General features: G+C 36.4%; 1 protein-coding gene across 6 annotated transcripts in view; it reads left to right on the top strand.

Annotated features, from left to right (window-relative positions):
- The window catches only part of ZCCHC2 (zinc finger CCHC-type containing 2), a 43,506-nt gene that overhangs the window by 11,314 nt on the left and 9,813 nt on the right, over window positions 1-22,379 (top strand). For 2 of the 6 annotated variants that reach the window (XM_062497184.1, XM_062497521.1), the window contains exons 2-9: window positions 2,841-2,952; window positions 6,266-6,342; window positions 8,532-8,603; window positions 11,858-11,970; window positions 13,935-14,029; window positions 17,360-17,443; window positions 19,319-19,376; window positions 21,448-21,586. In XM_062497184.1, the coding sequence (XP_062353168.1) occupies window positions 2,841-2,952; window positions 6,266-6,342; window positions 8,532-8,603; window positions 11,858-11,970; window positions 13,935-14,029; window positions 17,360-17,443; window positions 19,319-19,376; window positions 21,448-21,586 (750 nt within the window). Of the gene's footprint in view, window positions 1-2,618; window positions 2,746-2,840; window positions 2,953-6,265; window positions 6,343-8,531; window positions 8,604-11,857; window positions 11,971-13,934; window positions 14,030-17,359; window positions 17,444-19,318; window positions 19,377-21,447; window positions 21,587-22,379 lie in introns of those variants that run through there. The other 4 variants (XM_062497605.1, XM_062497267.1, XM_062497432.1 and 1 more) reach the window with 4 other exon arrangements.

Genomic DNA, 22,379 nt, shown 5'->3' with positions numbered 1-22,379 from the left:
AGGTTTGCAGGCTGTAAGGTAAAGCTATGACTGCTCTGGATTTCCCACTGTCTACCTCCTGCATTGCATTAGCTATTGTGAAAGCCAGCAGTCACACAATATATTCAGTGCTTATTGCTGGTTAACTTTGGAGGTGAAGAATTCTTCAAGTGAATAAATTATGAATTTATTATAGCTACTATAATAAATATAGTTATATATAGCTGTAGAATAAATATAATATAGTTATTATAGTTATTATAATTGTTTTATAATAATTGATATAATTATTTAAATAAGGTTTGAAACATGTAATATTTTGCAGTTTAGGGAGGGTCTTCAAATGCAGTTGTAGTTTGCCTGTTACTGACTGCTGCCATGGATAGAAAAAAAACCCCATTCTAGAATAATTCACTGCAAAAGTACTTGAATGCTGTTACAAATATGATGTATGTGCTAAGTAAAAAGCATTTTTCTAGTATTAGAAGGTGTAGCAGCAGTATTTAATGCTTCTTTGATGTGAGCTGAACAGAATACTTTTTGAAGTAAATGCTATTTCTATAAATTTTCTAAAAACTGCTCACAGTTTGACTTTTCAATTAGCAGTTATTTTTTAGAATAAAAAATAATTACAATTTGTTTTCCATTAATCAAAACAAATATCCTGAATTTGACTGCAAAAGGTCTAACTTCAAATTTAATTATTTTTAGATCAGGAGTGAGCTCTTAACCAAACCAAAGTACTTCTTCCCCTTTTTCTGTCCACAGTTGTTTTGAAATGTCTGCTGAAGCAGTATGAGTGGGTTTTTAAGCATTCTGGAAGTGGTTCTCTTTCAGAGCATGCTTGTGTGATGGCTTGTTTGGGGTTTTTTTAGCAAGCTAAACTTGAAAATGTGCTAAAGTGTTAAAAATTGCAGTCTCATTGACATACAGCTGTTTTCCTTTCTTACTCCATATCTGAGATTGCACTCATAATTTATTAGATATTCGCTGAGATTGTTTACTGGGTGACTGGGAACTGGTGTGAGTTTTATCTTGAAGAAACAAAGCAGGCTTTATATTTTAAATCTGCTGGTTTTGAAACCTGAAATTACTGACACTCAGCTCAGAGCTGAAACCGTATGCTGGTTTGATGAAACAGATGAAATGTCCTGCAATGCAGTCTTAAGGCACTTGCTAACTGTGCTGCTATTCGTGTCACTGATCAAAGTTTGGTTACCAGAATGCCCTGGACACTTCCTGGGTCTACATGTATTGGATATACTGTTAGGAGTTACCACACTTTGTACCCGTGCTGTAGATGAAGTAAAGCTGGTTTAATAAGATGGAGCCAGCTTTAGCTGTTATATCTGAAGAGATGTTGAAGAATTGGTCGGGCATTCTGATGTCTTTTGCTACCTCTGTGCTTCCTCATTCTGGTCTTTCTGTTGTGACAGTCTTGGGGTGCTCTTCAACTAATACAGTATCTAATCTTGGCTGATGATGTCTCTGGTCACATTGCACAAGTCCTTAAAAAGCCCAACAAACCACATGTATTCTGGTACTTATTATTGTGCTTCCTGCATTTAAAAATAAAGAGTGCTCTGTGGAGATTTATATTTTTTTTTCTCTACCCATCTTTTATGATGGTTTTTCAGTGTTCATCCTGAATGAAAAAATCTGGTTTTCCTGCAGACCAGTTTCTAAAAGTTTCTGGTGCATTCAGTTTTCCCAAACTTACTATTTAATCAACTCATATTATACTACTTGTTACAAATAAACAAAGGTGCTTTACTTAAAACAGATTAATCCAAAAACTTGCTAGTAGCTTCCTGTATTTCCTAGTTCTTTGTGGATGTACCTTTCTAAGGCAATGTGTTGTTTCCTTGAACATGAAATTAAATAGCTGCATTTAATGTCACTGGATGTTTAAAATATTTCTGATATTAGCAATATTAGCTTGGTTGGTCAGTTTGTTTGTTTATTTTCTTTTGTTTTAGCAAGACCTGGTCATTGCAGAATGTGTAAATTGATACATTAATGTTTCATCTTAATTTGGAAAACATTTTATCAGCTCTTGTTACCCTAGGGAAACCACTTATGGTCCCTGCTCTTCTAATACTTCTTTCTTATTTATCACTGTTAGCCTAGGTTGTTCTTTCTTCTCTTACTTAACCTGTCTATGTTATCTGTCTTATGATTTCTTGTTGTGTCCCTTCTTGTGCCTTGCATTAAACCAGTAATACTTTTGGTATACAATTTTGAAGTCTGCATGTAAATGTGGGGGGAGATGAGCTTTCAGTCTGCCCTTTTCTCTGTGGAAGTGAGGTTGTTGGTGGCAACTGCTTGTGTTCTGAATGCTTAGTTGGTAAATGATGCATGGATTTAGTTGTTTAGAGATGGACCAGATATCTTCATAGGCTGTCCAAGCAATTACCCATGATTCCCTGTATAGAAGAGGTGGCAGGCTGAAGGTACAGGGCATGAATATAATTTAGGAGAATGTATTTAGAATGTAGTGAGTAGATGACTTGACACGTTAGTACTTGAGAGAGTTCATACTAAAAGTAAATTATCACTGAAATTCTGAGCTTAATGGTCTTGAATTGTCCAGCTTGAGAGACACTTTCCTACCCTATTCTGTTTTTAAAATAAGGTCAGTGAAACATTGGAGATTATAGGTGACATTTGATAAACATGTAAAATAAGAACTGAAATGGCTAATGGCCACCTTTTTGCCACTGTCAAGAGCTTCAGGTTTCTGTCCTGTGGAATAACAGATAAAAGGTTTGTGGGTTTTTTGTAACACCTGCTGTTTAGAGCAAGCTTTGGTAACAGACCTTCTACTAATAGATTTCTTTTTTTTGACTTTCTCAATTTAGAATGACTTTTCCCATGGTGACTGCATGTCAGGTAATGAGACCAGTTTGCTGGAACGAGCCACAGCACCTCATGATGGTCTCCCAATGGCTTCCCATAGACCTCAGCGAGAAGGTATGTTGTCTGAGCTTCCTTTTGAGGAAGGCTTTAAGGGTTCCCTTGAACATTAAACTCTGCTTGGAGTTGTAGATGTCTTGTATCTCTCTTGCTCTTCATCTGAACAAGAAGCTGCAGTGGTTGGTAAGTAAAATAGCTTCTCTGCAGCCTACTTGGTCTCTTTTTTTATAATAATAAGTTGTCATTTGTGTTAGCTGCAAACTACTAGTGAATGCATGCATGAAAATTAGCTGCAAATGGGCTTCCCACTGAAAAAAGGGGTACGGTTTGGAAGGAAACAAGAACATTTAATGCAGTTGTATTAACAATATTGAGATTTTTGAAGCAAAACTAAACACAAAAATATTGGGCAGCAGTCGATAGATTTTGCTGCTTGATTCAGTTGTATTTAAAAAAAAATAAAAAAAAAAACCCTGAAAAACCACATATTAGCACATTTTATGGAAATGGCAGTTTGGAGAAGTGAAAGGCTTCATAGAAGTCAGTGTTTTGGCTCTGTTGGGGAGAAGAAGAACAAGGCTTCTCAGCATAAACAAAACTGTGATGTGCAATTGCCTGCACAGTTTCTTCTCTTTGAAGAAATGAGCACTGTTGAAAACAGATTTAGTCTCACCCTTTATTCTTGAAGAGGATTAGCAAGTCACTTTTTTACTCAAAATTAATCAACAGATAGTCTGCAGATAGCAAGGAGCCAATAATATGGAAAAAGGATTGCTATTCATTTTGTCCTCATAAATGTCCTTTGTCTCTAGTGTGGAGATTTAACTGCACTTTGAAGGCAGGCAATTTGAGAGTTTTAGATTCCTTTAAAAAAAAAAAAAACACAGAGAAAGATTATGGCAGATTACAGACAACAAACCTGTTTCAAATCCTTTTATGGAGTTCAAAGTGTTCATATTCATGGATTAGAAACCTAAAAGGGAGAACCTCTTTAGTAGCACTCTCAAATTAAGTAACAGAAGCATAGAAAAGTTGAATAATTTAATCTAGCAAAGAGCTTAAATATTTTTCTGCATTTTATTATCACAGTGAAAAACCACAGTGAAAGGTGAGAATAACCTTGTGGTATTTGCTGCACAGTTACATGGTACAGACTCCCTGCTACAGAAATCTCCTTACTGGGTTAGAAATACCACTGATGGTAAAACTTGGGTTTTATTCTCAGCTGTGTTGAATATGAATTTTTAAAATCTTGACCGAAGACTTAGAATGGAAGCAGTGTCATGTATACATGCTTTGCTGAATCGTCCTGCATGCATATGCTGTGTCCAGAATAGATGTAGAGATGTAACATGCCTCACTGGCTTGTGTATTCAAACTTTTCTTCTGGTCTAGCCATTTAGAATATTTAAAATGTCATTGTGGAGATAGAATTATAAAGGACTCTGTTGAAACTGTAGAACTAAAGCTGTGCAGCAACAACAGTGTAATTACCTGTTGTATTACGATGAAGCATGCAGCAGAAAGAAGTTAAGGAAGTTGAAGGTACTCCATTGTGAAATACGTTTTTTTTTATACCTGAAAATTTTTTTTCATTGAGAGCACTCAATAGTTTTAAATAAGCACAATCTCATTAGAGAAAAAAAGCTTGTCTGTGAATGTTAATGGTCTTAGTTTCCTAATTGTGTATGTTAAATATATGCATGTAGTGGAATGCAATTTAAACCAGTATTCTCACTTCCAGTAATGGGGATCAGCTTTTTAATTAACATATGAATTACCATATTAATTTGAATGTTAGCCATTAAGAAATTTTACTGCACCAAAACTTTTGTTGCGCCATGATCCTTCTTCTAACAACACTTTAATCTATACCAGACAGGTAAAAATAAGGTCGCTAAACATTTGTCTTTTCATAAAATATTGATATTGTCTGGCATCCTTAGCTCATCTCAGATTTCTTTCCTTTGTAATAATAAATCTTCATTAACTGGTAAAAATGAAATGCTTGTCTGTCTTCCTAACTCCCAGCTAGAGGATTGCAACCAGTGTACACCAGCACACTCAGTATTTGTCTCTCTACTAAGAATATTGGAAGCTGCAGCACTGTCACTAGGCTTATTTGCTGGCTTATTGTTCCTTAATGGAAATTGCCAGTACTTAATTCTCTTAGAAATAGTATGTTTGATGGGGATGAGACTTGAATTGTTAAATAAAAATTAATTTAAAATTAATTTTAAAACATTTATGTTATATTAGATGGTAATTAGCCAATATCCATTAATAAGTCCTGTTACATACAATTGCAGGAGGTTTAATTTTTTTTAGGAAAAAAATACTGTTGTTATGAGTAGCTCCCAATATATCACATGTAAGCATGCAATTAAAAATTGAAAGGAAAACATTAACTATTAACACCACCCACCTCCTTCCAAAAAAAAAAAAAAAAGAGTTTCTAAAGCATTGAAAGGAAGCACTGATGATTTAGGGTGGCTCAAGCTTAATTAAGTTTTGGTGGGTTTTTTTTTACATTAAAGATGTGTTCAGGCTTGCTCTAGAATAAAATTCTGTTGAATTCTTAGGCCATCATAGCAGCAGAAGTGAAAAGCCCATCTTGGCTACGTAAGAGTTTTTATATGGAGTATAACTTGAACAATGCTGTGTGTCCTCAAGAAAATCTCCAGTTCCTGAAAGCCATATGGTGCTGTTGTTTGCCAGGTCACAGCCAGAACTCTCCTATTGCTGCATACAGTAGGCTGTGGTGAAGTAATGTTGAAGTAGCAAGTACTTACAGTACCTTTCTTCCTTCTCAGTTCAGTTCAGTGAGACTCTTTACTGCTGATCCTCTTTGTTTTCTGCTTGCTGACTCTCATTTCTGTCTCCTTCAGGCCTTCCCTAACTATTTTTTTCACTTAAGTGCCCTTCAGAAATGTGGTTATTTGGCCTTAGTTCGCCCTCATTTGCTACTTGATGTTTCTGACAAGTTTGTGTAGAAGGCGCTGTCTGGTTGTCATCAGCACTTGTTACTTCTTGGAGTAAAGATACAATTTGACTTCCTTTTGTTGTCTTTTCCACTTACAGTGGTTATATTGTTGTAGTTATGTGACATTTGGTCTAAATAAGCTCTCGGGTAATGTGCAGATTCCTATGATGTGCACTAAAGAGGTTGTTGTTTGGCCAGAGAAATACTTGGAGATAGCAAGGTTCTACCTGCTCCTGGCAGTTTGTTGTAATAAAGCTGCTCCTAAGAAAGAGTGGTGCTTTGTGCATCAAAGTTTAGCCTACAGGCATGCTCTGAGTGCCTGTGAAAGTAGGGAATGATTTGCAAACTGTCGGTTTTGGAGTGCACAATAAGGTGTTTTTCTTTCAGCTGTGCACATTGAGAAGATAACCCTGAAAGACGTATCAAGAAAAAGGGCTGACAAACATTTGGAGTACACATTCAAAGTAAGCAAATAACCTCCAGAATGTTAAAATTATTGTTTATGTACTGCAGATACATACAACTTGTTTCAAAAACCTGCACAGGAGGCAATTTTGAGATTACTTGGATTATCCTATAATTCTTTTGAATTACTGTGCAAATCAGGTGTTTCGTGTAATTGTGGGCATAAAGTGTGAGGGCATAAGGTGGGAAGGTGTGAAACATCAGCCACAGCTGGGTGTGTGACATCACTTCAGGAAAATTGGCTTTTGCTAATTCATAAGAATTCTTAAAACTGCGCAGTCATTTGCTCAAGTGGCACAGGAGCAGAGTTGTTGTGTCTGTAGGTTTCTTGGAGTCGTATGGTTATCTTGGATCTTGTTTCTCAGTGTTTACCATATGAGGGTGGATCCTGTGCTCTTTGAGAAAACTGGAGGTTGATTCCTTTGTTTTGGACTTTGTTTCTTAAGGCAAAACCAAACAAGCTGGAAAAGGACCACAAACTGGAAGGCCTACCTAGTATAGTCTTCATCCATTGTAGTAGCTAAGGGCAGCATGTATTAAATAATAGTTGCTAAGGCTGTTGGTGGTAATGTTCTAATTGAATCAAAGTAGTAATTTCTGTAGCAAGGGCTGACTAACACTATGAGTCATTGTGCCATTAGATGTCAATCTGGTAGTGTACCAAATTTGAAGATAAAGTTAAATGTTCCCCTTTGTCACCCCAAAAAGAATGGTTTACATCAAGCATTCTAACTGGTCATTTGACATGCATTACAGGAGGTCTTTGAAAAAGCAAACTTAAAAAAAGCCTTTTTGAGCTGAAAGTTGATGTGTTGATCCCAGAGTTTGGTATTGTATTCTGTGATACTGTATTCTCTACATGGATGCACTCTTCTGTTGAGGACAGTAATATGTGGAATGTAGCCTTCAAAGTCTTTAAGGTTAACCTGGCCAAATATTTCAACCATGTCCTAGATTTTTTTTCTGAATAGTATGTGAAGTGAGCACGAAGTAAAATGCAGTAGGAGATGGGAAAAGTTTGTACAGAATGCCTATATGGATTATCGATATTTAAAGTCAAAAAACTATTCTAAAGATTCAGCATGTAGACAGATTTGACAGTAGTTTTGAATTTCTTTGTTAAAGGGGAAATGCAGAGATATTCTGGCAAGTACTTCAGTAATCTTGAAACTCCACCTGAATTCTTTTAGGAAAGAATTTCCTTTCCTTATCTGTGCAGGTATATACTGTGCTTTTCACTGTAGATAATTTTGTGCTTGCCCAGACACTGCTTAATTAAGTTTGTAACAGCAATTGCAGTCATGGCTTCCCAGCTGAAGGCACCAAGGGTAGTTGGCATTTCTGGGGACTAGGTTGAAGGCAGCTGGTGGTCAGCGTTACTCTATCAACTCTTGAGAGTAAATTAATGTTTATAATTGTCGTGTCCACTCCCATTAACCTGAATTTTCCCATGTAACTAATTAGAATCTTTGTCCCAGAAGTAGGCTTAAAGCGGGGCAGCACTCATCTAACTGAGCTTACTTATTTTTTGCTCAAAACATGCATGTGAAGGTGCTGTTTTACTACTTGCATGTCGTGTCAGAACAATAAGATGCTGAAATTTTATACAGACATATGCCAGAATGTTGTCTGATTCTTGAGTGCCTTCTTTAGTAACTTGCAGTACTTCTTATAGCATGTAGCCTACAAGAAGTTTCTATATGACTGTGTAAGATTTGAGTCTGAGGCAGATAAAATTATTTTATGGCTAATATAAGCAGAGATTTTTATTGTTTCATTTTGACTTCTGGTAATGTAATGAGAGCTCAATCCAATATATCTGACTTACAATCCTTTTCTCTGGTACCTGTTTTTTGTGGTTAATTATTTCTGTTTAATACAAATCCCATAATTACAGAGCCTTCTGCCTAGCTTCTTTCTGAGTCAATAATCTTCAGGGACTTCATTGTATTTCCCTGAATATGTCCATGTTCCCTTTAGCCACAAATAACATGAAGGTGATCCCAAAATACACACTCAAAATTAGTATGTCTTTGAAAAAGTACAGCATTATCCCCGTTTCACCTGGGGTTGCTTAATTCAGAGTGTTAACTCTGAGATTCCCGAATTTATGGAATTGTTCTGACAAACTAATTGCTATGACATATGGAAAAAGAAAATATCCTCTTTTTTTTCCCCTTCATTCTAGGTAACCTGGTCCGATTTTTCAGTAACATGTGTAACAAAAACACATCAGGAGCTTCAGGAATTCCTGCTAAAAGTATGTATTCAAATATGAAAGTAGTGTTTACACATCAGGTTTATAACTTCAGAAGAAGTCTAAGAGAGCTGTGATTTCTGGGATATAATTATAGAAACAAAAGCATGCTTAGCAGATTTTTATACTTCACAATTGTATTAACCATTTAATTATGTGTATTGGAATGAAGGATCTTGACAGAAGAAGCATCCCTGCAGAATGTTTGCGGAGTTTCCCAGGAGGTGATTGTTTGTCTCATCCAAAATTGTGCTTGGAGTTTTATTGAGCTACCATAAAACTACCAGATGAGTTTTTAATAATCCCCACAGAGCTCTTGTATAGTTACAACCACTGGTCATTTGCTTGTGTTCCTGTTAGAAAGACCTTGAAGAGTATAATTTTTAATGTTTAATTAGTGAGACACACCCATAATAGTTTTTAATTTAACTGTTGTATTCTTCAGTAGAACAAAGGCAGACCTATTCATCACAAGGTGTTCAGCTTGAGGAAAATGTAGCAACTATATATGCATGTGTGTCCATGTTTAAAAAACTAGAAGTTCTCTCAGTTGTTCCCCTCCAGCTCCAAGCAGAGAATACATTTCTGTGTATAGGTCATGTGCAGACCCCATCAGTGTGATGATCTTGAACTATGTGTTCATTGCCAGTGTCTAATATTTAGGGTTCCACCTATTCTGGGAAATTATTCTGTATTTAAACTCTTCGGGGCAGTAATGAGACATTGCTGTTTTGGGCATGTTTTGATGGCATCTGATGTTCTTAACTGCAGTGTTAATTGTGAGCCAGTCACTGTACGAAGGTCATTGTCTGTTCACTGTTTAAATTACCAGCACTGTTTTTCTGTATTCCAGAAATGAAGCAGTGAATATTCACAGCTGCTTTAGTCTAGTTGAATATCTGGTTCTAAGAGTTCTCACAGCTTTGTTTGTGATGATTTGAATTATGGATGGCATGTCTGGTTGCAAGTGGGTTATCCTACAGCAAATGGTACATGCATCTGCACCTGAAGAGAACCCTAAAAACAGCATTTCATACAGGGTCCTGTGCAGCTCTGGGATAAGCACTGAGGTGTATGCCTCCTGTTCTCTCATTTGTGTAAGACAAACATCAGTGTCTGTAATGGACCTCCTAGAACCTACTTGCTTCCTGGAGGAGCCAGGAAAAGAGACATGATCCAGAGTGTTGAAGGGTTTTGCTGTTTGACTGATGGAGTGTGTTCCAAGTGCTGGCTTAACTGCTCAAGCGGTGCCTAGGAGATGGCAGAACAAGAGGAAGACAACCACAAGCTGCTATGAGCTTTCTGAGGTGTTCTGTGTAAAATGTGCCCAGCTGAAAAATATATTTGGTTTGTGTTGGTTTGGTAGCCATAACTATAGAAGGAAGAGAGAACTGTTTATAAATAAAACATGATAGAACTCATATCTTGATTTAAAAAACATAAAGATAAATTTCCACTTTACATGTCTTTGCATTTTGACTTCTTGTTCTTGTTCCAATCTGCATGGCATTGTTAAATGCTCAGTTTCCTCAGGACAGAAAAGAATGGTCAGAATTCTGGATAGAGAATTTCCAATGCTGCTTGTGGTAGAAATAAGATAATGGTAAAAATTGTTTCAGAATAGAAGCATTGGTGGGAAAACTAAGGTAGCAAATGGCATAATTTGGATGTTTGGTATTAAAGACTGGCTTCTCTTGGGTGATAAGCATGAAAAATTCTTTGCAAATAGGCAATTACCCACATATGTGGAAGGACTAATAGGCTTGTAAGTAACAAGGCTATCCAATTATCTTAAGCTAAGCACCTAATCTTGGGTTTGTATAACTGAATCTTTAACTACTGAAGGAATTGCATTCCTTTTAATGGAAGCTTTAAGGACAAGTTAACTGTTTCAGAGACAAATCTACATACAAAATACTGGGGTAGGAGATTTGCTCATTCCCACACTTCTGCAGTAACTTTCTGGTTGGCCAACACTGACTAATTTTTTGGTCAGAGTTCCTCATATTAAAGCAAAAGGGTCTGTTAAGAGCAGCTGCTTTCAGCCTTTTGTGGTTTTATACCTAAGACATGTCAAGTGCTATAGCACTCTACTCACAATACTAACAGCACCTGTCTGTCTGGATTCCAGTAGTTCCTCTTACATATGTTACAAAGCAATTATTTGCATCAGACACAGCATCCCTCTGTTAGTAGTTCTTCATTCAGTGAAAGGATTACTGAGTCCTGGGCTGTTGTTCCAGTAGCAGGATACAATATCCAGCTGGCACTCTGGGTCAGGTGTATTCTAGATATACAAGAGGAAGATGCTGCTCTAGTGTAAATTACTTAGTGCTGTTGATCATAACTGGTGGCAGATGTTAACCACATTAGCAATAGATTTGAACTTTAGTTAATTAAAGCATTTTTTCAGTGGCAGTTTACTCTTAATTGCCCCATATTAAAATAATTTTTTAAAATGTAGATGAAAAAAATTTGATCAGCTTTGATGTACTTAAGTACAATATTTGGAAGTTGTAAAGGTGAAAAAAAATCTTTGTTCTGGGGAATGTTCTTTATTTAAAACAGACATGCTCTTTAGTAGCAAGAATTTTGCCTTCTCAACTAGAGCATGAGAAGACCTCACTTAGTAATATTGATTTTGGAAAGTTGTGAATTTTGAGAAAAAGTTTCAGTGTTAATAGCAGCTGGGGAGGGACTTTATATTGATTCATCTAAGTGTTGCCCACTGAAGTGGGTCTTAAATAGCTGAATTAAGTAGTGTATTAAATAACCAAAATGGTTTCCTTTCTACTCCTGTTTATTTAAAATAGTTTGATCTAGTTAAGTGATGATAGTAAGTACAGTGCATTCGGTCCTGCCTGGTTATTTTTTCCTTGTTATTTTCAGACTAATTTCTATGTGTGGAAGATTTAAAGAAAGAAATGGGGGGGAAAAAAGTCTGTAAGCTATCCTGAAAAATACCATAGTATTGGCAGATTTCCAAATGTAATTCCTTCAAATAGAGCTTTAAACAGTTTTATGTCTGGAGGATTTTTTTGAAGGAGGATCCTCCTTTGCTGTGAGGATTTACAGTGAAGTGTTTATCTTGCAAAACTGATTATGTTGATTTGTTGTACCTTTGGTCTGTAAAATAGATCACTCCAACTGGAACAACTGAGTTTCTTGTTGATACCAAAAAGTATAAAGACTCTTAGTGAACAAATATAGTCTTAAAAATGTCACCTACTCATTTTTCACATTAACCTTTTTCTCAGCTCCCAAAGGAACTGTCTTCTGAAGCATTTGACAAGACTATTTTAAGAGCACTAAATCAGGGTTTTCAGAAGAGGGAAGAACGAAGGCATGCTGATCTTGAGCCCATAATCAGGTAAATGTTTTAGCAAATAGTCTGGAATGCATCACTGGAAAAGTGATGAAGTCAAGCTAGATGACTCCTATGGACAGTGGAAATTCTGCTACCTAAACCGAATCTGCAAAGAAAGTGGAAAGGCAGTGATGAAATAGGTACTCTAACTCTTTTAGATTTTCTTTAAATTAAGACTGTCCTGGGGTCAGTCCAAATCTCCCAAATTTGCCATAAACCAGGACAAATGCTTTTAGTAAACTTGTTAGAATTACTTGTTTGGAAGTAATTGTACAGTTATGAAAATATTTGTCCTAAGCAGCATTATATAGTAATGATTGGCACTTGTGGAAGGATACTACCTCCTTTAGCCAAGGGTATATTTAGAAATACTAGAAACAGTAACTTGGAACACATGTTATACTTTTTATTACAGGATAGAGTGAGAGACAGAACAGATTTAAAAGGAATAAGCAGTAGTAGTGAAGCATACGTGTAAGATTAAAAGTAGCTCACATATTTGTAAGAAAATGGTCCATGCCTCATCACCTGCTATTTAGTGATGAGGAAGCTTGGTGGTCAAATTCTGTAACTCAGAACAGTAACATGAATTTGGGTTTGCCTACTTGATGTTTTTTGTTTTTTTTTTTGGTACAGATCCCTTGTTATGTTTGTCCTTTTCAGTCAGGATTGTTCTACCTTGTCGAAAACAAATTATTCATCATGTTAGGTAGTGTATCTTGACTTGGGGTCGTTGAGGAATCAGGCACTGCTTTTCAGCCTCCTACTCAAAATGCTCTGTTGGTTCTAGCATTTTGTCCTAATATTTAGTTAAAGAAGATGTGGAGCTGCTCTGAGCCTCAACCACCCCCTTGCCAATTTTTTAATAAAGCTTGGTCTGTAATATTTGTCTTTATTGGCTTGATTGTCAAGCCAAAAATTAATCTGTGTGAACAATTTTGGCTAATAAACATTGTGGTTTTAAATCAATAAACCTGTTAAACAGAGGTTGACTGAAAGGAATGTATTGTAGTACAGAAAGGTTATGAAGCCTCACTGCACAGTAATTACAAACCCAAGAGACTCACTTCGAAGATAAGACTTTGAACATACCCAACTGTGTTAGAGTAAGCAACTGTAATTACAATTTGCAGGTTGTGTTGTGACTATACAGGAATGCTGCATGAATAATCTCAAGAGAATAGCATTGCTGTATTCAAATTCCTTTTTCTTTCAGTGCCAATTTTAGCATAAATATATACTTATTTGGGGGTTTCAGTATGTGCCCAGTTGCCAAAAGTTGCTCTCCCCTGCCCCTCCTCCAAAGAAATAGAACTGGGTACAGTCTCCTGGCAAGTAATATCTGAAACCTTGGTGTGTGGGAAGTAAAAACCGTTCGTTGTTGGCCTGTTTTCTTATTTAAAGCTAATAGAATTTGTCACTAACCTCTTGTAACTGACTCAGACCAGTGCAGAGCAATGCTAAGAATCCCACCCTTTGCTCTTGGAGACAATTACGAAATTCAAATACTGATCTTATAGGAGAATTCAACTTTGTATTTAACCATACAAATGTATTTAAGAAAGAAATGCATTGTTTTGGGAAAATAAATGTGTTCTCACTCAGTTAAAGAAAAAAAGAGTTTAAATACAGAGTCCAATGCTTTTGGACTCAATTCAAACTCCTCTTTAATAAAATGTTACAAGTGGCTAAAATGTTTGAATTGGGATTACTCAAAAGCACCTACCTTTTTAAATTAAAAAAATCATCATACCAATTCCTTATATTGGCTGTACTCCAAGCTTATACTAGTGCTTAACAGCAAAGCTCAGAAGTAGCTTTTAACATTGTTTATGCTGAATGTGCAGTTTGAAGGGTTTGGACTTCTTAAGAACTGCCTATTTTGCTTTTAATGGTACTGTAGTAAATTTTTGTGTTCTTCCTGTGATTCTGTTACTTAGTTTAACAAACTCTCATTTAAATTTCAGGCAGCTATTTTCAAATACATCAGAAGCTTTTCTGCAGAATCAGAGAGTATACAACTTCTTCCAATCAATTTCATCAGAATCTTTGCACACTCACAGTAAGAAATATCCTAATACTGTTTTATATAATGAAAAGTATTTAAAAAGCTATGCTTGCTGCTGTGCCTAAGTGCAGTTTTATAGTTTTGTGTTTGTTTGTCATATTCCACTAGTTGCATTTGAACTCTTGGTCAAGGAATCTTGAGCAGATACTCATAGTTTTGACGGTGGGAACTTGCTGTTTAGCATCAGCTTGTCTGCCTCCTTCCCTCCCTTTCTCCCTTCCTTCCTACCTTCCTTCATTTCTTCCCTCCCTCTCTTCCTCCTAGTACCATTATGCTCTTCAAATAGGCTGTTATGAATGGAGTATGTTCAACAGTTTGGCATTTCTTCCTTTCACAAAATCTTAAATTTTGGAACAAAATTTTGACATCTGCTTTTTGTTTGTTTTCTTTTGTAGATTAAGCATCTGTCTTGATATTTAAACTAAGATTTGTTTTGAGTACATAAATAATGGAATGTCCCTAATTTCAGAATGTACAGAACTGTGTTCCAGTATTTGCATTGCAGAGATTTCTTTGGTGGCCCTCTTAACCTACTTGTGTATTACAGTTGTTTTGTGATCAAAGTTTGGCTTCTCTGTATGGATGCCTTAGGATGTGATCTTTGTTTCCATTGAATCTTTTCTTCTTCCAGTGCATGTTATACACCATGACAGTTGAGGCACTAACTGTGAGGCCACTGCCTCAGAAGTTGCTGAAGATCTTAGTAAAGAATTGAATAGATTGGAGGTTCCAAACAGACTGCTCATATTTGTTTGGAAAAAAAAGAGAGGAATGACAGCTGACTTTAGTTTGGAAATGATGTGTGTGATCAGTGACAGATGCATTCTTTCCATTATGAGGCAGAAGCACTGTTGTTAGGGTAGAAGCTGTAGCTCACTTTGTAACATTTTTTAGTAACACTTAGTACATTCTTACAAGGCAGTTTAGTGAAAATGTTTAACTAATAACAGGGTGATTGTGGAACGGGCTGGAATTTACTGCTGTAGAAATTGACACCTCTGTTGTATTGAAAGTCTGCAAGGAGAGGAAAGAGTTTCCTAAGTCCAGAAAGATTCATGTTAATGATGGCACACTGGACAGGGTATTTTAGACTGTTGACTGCATCTGGTTGGGAAGGACTTGCAAATGCATTGCTGTACATGGTGGTGATTTGAAATGGTTTCAAAAAAGAATCAGTGCCAAGTTCCATCAAGATGAAGTTGACTGGGCAGAAATGATCTGAAGGGTGGGTAGGTCAGAAGGGGAATAGACAAATGTCAATTCTGTCGGAAGTCTTACAGATTACAAAGCAATCTTAAATGTGAGATAATACTTACTATAATAAATAATTGAGTACATGAAAGTTCATGAGGATTTGTCAGATACAGAATGTATGACAGACAGGATGAGAAACTTAATTGTTTAGCAGAGAGGAGGAAAAACTCAAAGGGAAGATGATTTAAGTCTTCAAATACCAAAAAGTCCTAATGTAAAGGGGGTGATCTGTTCTCTCTGATGGATAAGACAGAAAGCACTAGGCTTAGCTTCTTATGAGGAAGATTAGGACCAGGAGCAGGCAAGAACCTGGTGATGACCAGACAAGTCCAGGGTAGTGAGGAAGGTCTGAGGTCAAGGCAGAAAAACAAGTTAGTAGGTCAGGGTTAAGAACAAGATCAGCAAGATTTGTGTCCAGGCACAGCTATGCACCCCAGGCAAGAGCTGAGCTCAAATGTGGCTTGCGAGCCAAAGGATGGAGGCACTGGGTGAGGCATCTGCCAGTTCTTTTCCCTGCAGTCACACCCCGAGTTGCAAAACTGCAGTATGCCAGTTTGGATCTTCACTGTGGGCAGGTGAAGCCCTTGGGAGAGCAGGAAAGAGTCGCAAAGCCCATTGGCATGATTCAGGCCCTGACGTTGAGTTAGGTATTAAGGAAACGTTTGGTGAAGAAAATTAGTGTGATAAATTCAAGCATAGCTGTTTCTATGGGGGACTGGATGACTTGTCCAGGGTAGCTCACAGTCACATTTCCTGTGGTGCAGGCTAACAGAAGCTGTACTAAGACAAAAGTATTCACCTCACCTGTTGCCAAAATTAAGTGGCCCGTGAGGAGGTTTTTTATCATTGGTTTCTGTCTTTTTCTAGGTTTCCTGTTTGGGATTCCTGTAATCCTGCTACTTGTTACTGCAAGTTAGTTGTAGTGGCATGTTTTGCATGTGGTGACAGTGTTGGGAAAGGAAGCATATATTTAAGAAAAATCTCATCTAGTTCTTGAATAGAACATACAGAATGAATTGACAGACAAAGCATTTGTCAGCATTTGAGTCTTAAATTGCTCTTCAGTTGCTATACCGAATCAGGGACAAAAATATATTTTCACAGAAATACCAAGTTATTTAGCCAAGCGCATGTGGAATTAAATTCTATGTTTGGTGAAAGGTCTTTATACCTTAAATAATAGCTGGGATCTCACACTGAATATTCAGTAAGGTTAATTATGCCACTATGGTTCCATTAAGGAGGAAATCATTTAGCTCCCTCCTGGTTCATAAATTCGGTTGTTTAGACAATTTTTCAGGTTGGAGTAGACTTTTGATTCCAAGATGAGAGCACAGTCTCTGGGGATTTAGCATCTTCAATGCAGATGATATGCAGAAGGATCTTCTTATCAATGTTTCCAGCTCCTAAGTAACAACTTTCAGATCTTTTACATGCACTAACTTGGAACTTTTTGAGAGGGGAAGAGTAGATTCTTGGAGTTAGATTCTTTAAGAAATTAAGTCTGTTTTCAGAGCATGGACGTGGTATTTTTGCAACAAAACTGTTAACATTATTCCTACTTTTTTTTTTTCATCCTGTCTGGCATAAAAAGGCAAAAATGGTGTGCAAAGAGTTGTGCTAAGGGCACTAGAAGACTTTAGCCCAAATTAGGTCTCTTTTGGCAGATGAATGATATTACAGTTGGAGGAGTGTAATTTGTTGCAGAATAATGCTGCGATCATTGCTGTCTTCCAAATTCCTGTTGTAACAAAATGATTATAAAGAAAAATCTGAAGTGCAGCATAGTAGGAATATCTCTAATAATTATCACAATCACAGCCTTTTGAAGTTGTACCATAGCATTAAAATTATTTTTTACAGTTTTCTTCAAAATAAAAGTATCTCTTAAGAGCTTTTACTCTTGGAAGATGGCCTACTTTGAAGGAGGTAGGGTTAAAATTGCTGCCACATGCGAACCAGTAAGTTCAGTCTTCCATTTCCCTAGCTTCCAGTTTAGTGCAAACATTCAGGAACTGTCCAGTTCTGTCAAGATCTATAAAGTTACTACGTGAACTTTATTCTCTGCAGGTAACTTACAACCCTCTTTGAAGACGGTTAAGACAGCAGAACACTTCAAGGAGGACAGTTCAGAAGCTTCAAGTCAGGAGGAAGGTAGTTGTGTACTCAAAGATGGTGCTTTGAGATATTTTACCACACTCAATTCTGGAAATCATAACACTTGACTGATTTCTTCATTGGTATAAAGTGGTACAAAAATTGAATGAAATCTGCTATGCAAATGAAGAATTTTTGTGTACTTTCAGCAGTTTCTTTAAGAGGTTGTTCTATAACTCAAGAAGTGGCAGTGCTCATAGGCAGCTCAAAGGCAAAGGTTTGCAGCTGTGTTGAATAACCAGGAATATATACTTCAGAATTTACTTGAGCCAAGACTATTTATAGACTTTAATGTCTTTACCTAGTTTTTCTTCAGTTACCAGGATTCAGAGTTAAGTGCAGTATTTCAAGGGTTGCAGACTGTTTTATACTAAATATGCCAAATTTATTTAGCTTCTAGTTTTACACAGAAAGGATATTCAAGTTTTCCTCTTCTTATTCTTAACCTATGCTGCTGTGATACTCTGGACTGTTACTAAGTTTGGGACTGTAATGACTATTGATTACAGTCTGAAAGCTGCTTTTCAAATGCCTCAGAAGCAGTTCACACATGGAAGCAGCAGCCTGGTGGCTAGTCAGTAGTTTCATTCTGAAAGGAACAGCAAGCCAGTTTTGCACTGTTTTTGAAAGGAAACAAGTAGAATCTCCTGGTAGGTGGAAAGGGTGGGAAAGGGGACTGATGGGTGAACACGGTCCACTGAACACTTACACTGGCTTTCCAATAATGACAGCACTCTTATCCTCTTTCACAGCAATAACATATATGAAGTTTGCTGTTGAACTTCTGTGGATTCAGTAATCTACATACACAATTTTGACAGCTTTTTCTTATGAAAATAATAATTGCCATATTCTTTAGTGTTCAGAACACACCAAGTAAATTTACAATATATTTGTTCCAATAGTATTTGGTATACTGTTCTTAAAAATACATAAATCTCTTCACCTGGTGAAACTACAAATGCATTTCAGAGCACCTTCTGTGCCATTTTAGTGAAGTGTTTACCAAACGTTAAAAATAATGATTTGTTTTGCCTCAAATTTTTAAACCATAATTTGGACTTATGTGTAGCGTTGAGAGCAGTTCAGGCAAAATCATAAGTACCAAGAACACTAAGATCATCAATAGCTGGAATTAAGGAAAGTTGTTTTTCCTAAAATTTAACAGTTGTCTTAAAGAAAAGGGTAGACTGTGTCTCTAAACAGTCTAAACTAAAGCTCATAGTTTTTCTTAACAGACTCAGAATAGTTTTGGTTGGAAACAACCTTAAAGTTCCAAACCATCTGCCACAGGCAGAGAACTTTCCACTATATGGGGTTACTTAGAACCCCACCCAGCCTGGCCTTGAGGCAGTATCTCTTTCTGTCAGATGTAATTTGTAAAGCTTTACTTGCATAATGAATTTTCGGGTTCAGAATGCAGTACTTTAGTGGAGGACTTGTGTTTGTTTGCTAGTCAGAATGTGTGACATAGTTTTGAGATTAATTTCAGTAGTGCAGAAGAAATTACCACATGTTGTATTTTTTTGACTCATTCCTTTCTTCTCTCTCTGTTCCTTCATACTGGGTGATTCTCAGTCATGCATTCAGTGCTTAGAATTAGATATAGAGGTGAGCAAACATTAACATTGTCATAGTTCCCCTCTTTCTGTTTTATTCTTCTGTGAAGTGGAAGGTAAAGACTCTTGTTTATATCATCTGTACAAACTGATTTGTCTTCTATGCAACACCTGCTAATTTCAGCACTGTAAATTAAGCCTGGCCTGTTTAGTGAAGAGGTCTTCTGCTAGGAAAGATGAATTTTCTGGATTGATTTAAAAGATGAAATTGAATTGCTGTCAAAATTTTGCTTGTTTTTTTTTTTTTTTCCAGATGTAATGCAACACACAGCAGTTCACAAGAAACATAATGGAAAAAGTCCTGTTGCCAAGTAGGTATACTAGGATGTTTTGTGGCCATGTTACATGTCTGAACTTCCATTTGTTAGTGCTTTTTAGAGAGTGTGTCCTTCTAGATTAAAGCTTGTTTTGTTTGTGGAGCTTTTGTTTGTTTGTGGTGGGGTGTTCTAGTCCTACTTTTTTTTTGTTTGGGAGGTTGTTAACTTAATTTCTATTAGAAAAATAGTTCAGAAGACCCAGTCTCTAAATCTGCAGGTGCAGGTCATTTGAATAGCTCTTCTTTCCCAAATTTTGTGAATCTTCACTATTTGAGTTGATGTTTTGATTTGTGTTCAGTAGCATCAATCTGTGTGGCGTGTATTTTTCCTATGTGCACACACCCCCATGCTTGTACTGAAAACTTTCAGTGCTATTGATTTGAAGCTAAAGTAACCTCAAAGAGGAGCTTACAGGAAAAGATACTCCAATCTTGCCCTTGCTTACTGGAAAAAAAATGCATGCACACCTTGCTGGTTTGTGTACATTCTAAGTGGAAGCAGTTCCTAGCCATATTAAAGTAGTTTATATATGCCTTCAGATCCCTGGAGTACCTAATGTGAATTCACTTATTAATGTGTTTTGGTTAAAAACTTCAGATATGTTTGCACATAGTTCTGCAATAATTCGACTAAATTAAGGGAAATAAATGGATACAGAATTTATTGTGATTTACACTTTTGTTCAGTGTTGATTTATCTGTATAACATGTTTATCTTGTGGGGAAAATTTACCTGGGATTCCATTAACTGGAACGTAAACATAGCACAGAACAGTGTTGCTTCAGGTCCACAGATCTTTAACAGACAAAATTATTGTGAACTCAGCACAAGACAACTTAGTGTTTTGTGTCTGTTTTGGTTTTTAACTGTCCTACTTTCAACTTATATTTCCTCAATAAGAAAGTGTTAACTTGACAAAATCCATTATTATGCTGGTGGATATACAGTCTACTACGAAGTCATCAGAGCAGGATCCAAATTTAGTGGCCTATAGTTATTAACAAAGAAATTGTCCTTTTCTTTTTGTTGTTGTGTAATGAATTACACTAAGGCTGACTGTAGTTTAGGTTCTATCTTTAAGGTAGGGAAGAGAGGGATAGATATTTCCACAAAGTTCTGAGAAAGAAATTCCTTTAACCAACTATCATTTTCTGTTTATCTAAACACATTTATCTAATGTATTTACTCCTTGACTTCTAGAGGTCTATTAGTCCTCTCTTGTTTGGTTTATGTGTCTGTCTCCTTAAAATCTGTGCCTGTTGTGTATGGGTTGTAAAGAAATGGTACTGAATGAAACTTTTCTGTTTTAAATATGCATAAAGCTGTTTAGAGTCACAAGCAGTTCATCTCATACAGCACTGGTACATTGTACACCTGTCTACCTCTTGATTTCATTCAGTATTGCAGCATTACTCCTGAAAAGTCCGAAAATTTACTGATAGGAATGAGATCACACATACACAACAAAAACTTGAGTAATATTACATTTCCATGAAATGACTGCAATTTTGGCAGTGAAATCATTTGCCTACATTTAGCAGAAGTTTCTAAAGACCTTGCTTCTATCTTTGCAATCAGGGGCTGATGTCTGTCTTGAGACCTTCTTGGGTTCTTGCCATTTTATTAATTTTTTTTTTTAATATTCTGTTGGGTATCTTTTAAGTAGTTTGAGCCCTTACCCACAGAGGTACTTGTAAGTAGCCACTGGAACTTCAGCATGTCTTGTGCTTTCAAGTGAGCTGGATTTCTGCCATCATGGGAACTGAATAACATTTCATATTGGAGTAACCTTCCTGGAGCAGCTTGCCAATAGCACTGAATTAAAAGGCACTTTCAATTACCAGCATAAGTATTTAGATAAGAATGAAAAAGGGACTCATATTTTGGTCAGATCATAATTTTAGAGCACGAAAACTGCTGTAATTTACGTTTGAATCTCTTCAAAATTTCTAGGGTTTTCTGAAAGCAAAATTTCCCAACATAATGTGAAACATTTATGTTGAAAGAAAAGCCTGCAGGTTTGTTCATATCAGCATAACTTTTGGGCTTTTTTTTTCCTTTTCAGCAGCACTAGCAGTGCAAAATGTTCTTCACTGGATAGCCTTAACATACAGCACTCAGAGCAAAATGGGGTAATGGACTGGAGAAGGAAAAGCTGTATTGTCCAGCAGCACCCAGAGCACTGCACTAACCTACTTGACCAGGTGTGTTGTTGTTTATTCTTTAAAACCATATATATTCCAGGACACTTGAGAAGACTGTCCACTATGCATGGTGAGATTTAGCTTTAAAAGATGGAAAATGCTCTTAAACTTGTATAAAATAATTGTTGAAGTTGCTACTTACCTTGATTAGAAAACCCTTCATAATTCCTTACCACTCAGAAAGCTGAATATTTTGTTTATGAATTTGTAAATAGTTTTTCAGTAGCCGAATGTAAGTAATCAGAAAAGTCTAATGTTAATTTCTGATTAGGCACTTCCTGTTACTGTAGCACTGTCATCAGAGAGGATTCCAGAATGCTTGGGCAATTTCTGTTATTGCAAGGAACAAACTAGAAACTGTGTTAGTAGCAAAATGGTATTAATGCTACAGTAGGTACAACAGGTTAAACATGTTCTATCTTACATACATTATTTAAGTAATAATCTTTGAAAAAATTTAAGAGATGGATGCATATACACTTCTGAGATCTGTGTCTTTTCAATGCTCAATCTCATTGTGAATATAGGTAAGCAGAATAATTATTTATAAATAAAATTATCTACTATTGAAGTTGGGGGAAGGAAGCTTCCTCGCTGCTTATATATGAAAAACCCAGAGTGTTAGAATTCTTCATATTACTCTTATTTATGTTTGGAATTTGGCTATTGATTGTTATGTGCAGAGTAGCAAGCCAGACAAAAATAGTTTGCTTATTTCATAAAGCAGGGTAATGAATTGAGGTTGGCTTCTAGACATTTAATGGTAGGCTGATCAAAACTTGAAATACTGCAA

Source organism: Cinclus cinclus, chromosome 1 (assembly GCF_963662255.1).
Source record: "Cinclus cinclus chromosome 1, bCinCin1.1, whole genome shotgun sequence".
Taxonomy (NCBI): Eukaryota; Metazoa; Chordata; class Aves; order Passeriformes; family Cinclidae; genus Cinclus; species Cinclus cinclus.
This window is presented reverse-complemented; position numbering and strand designations above follow the sequence as displayed.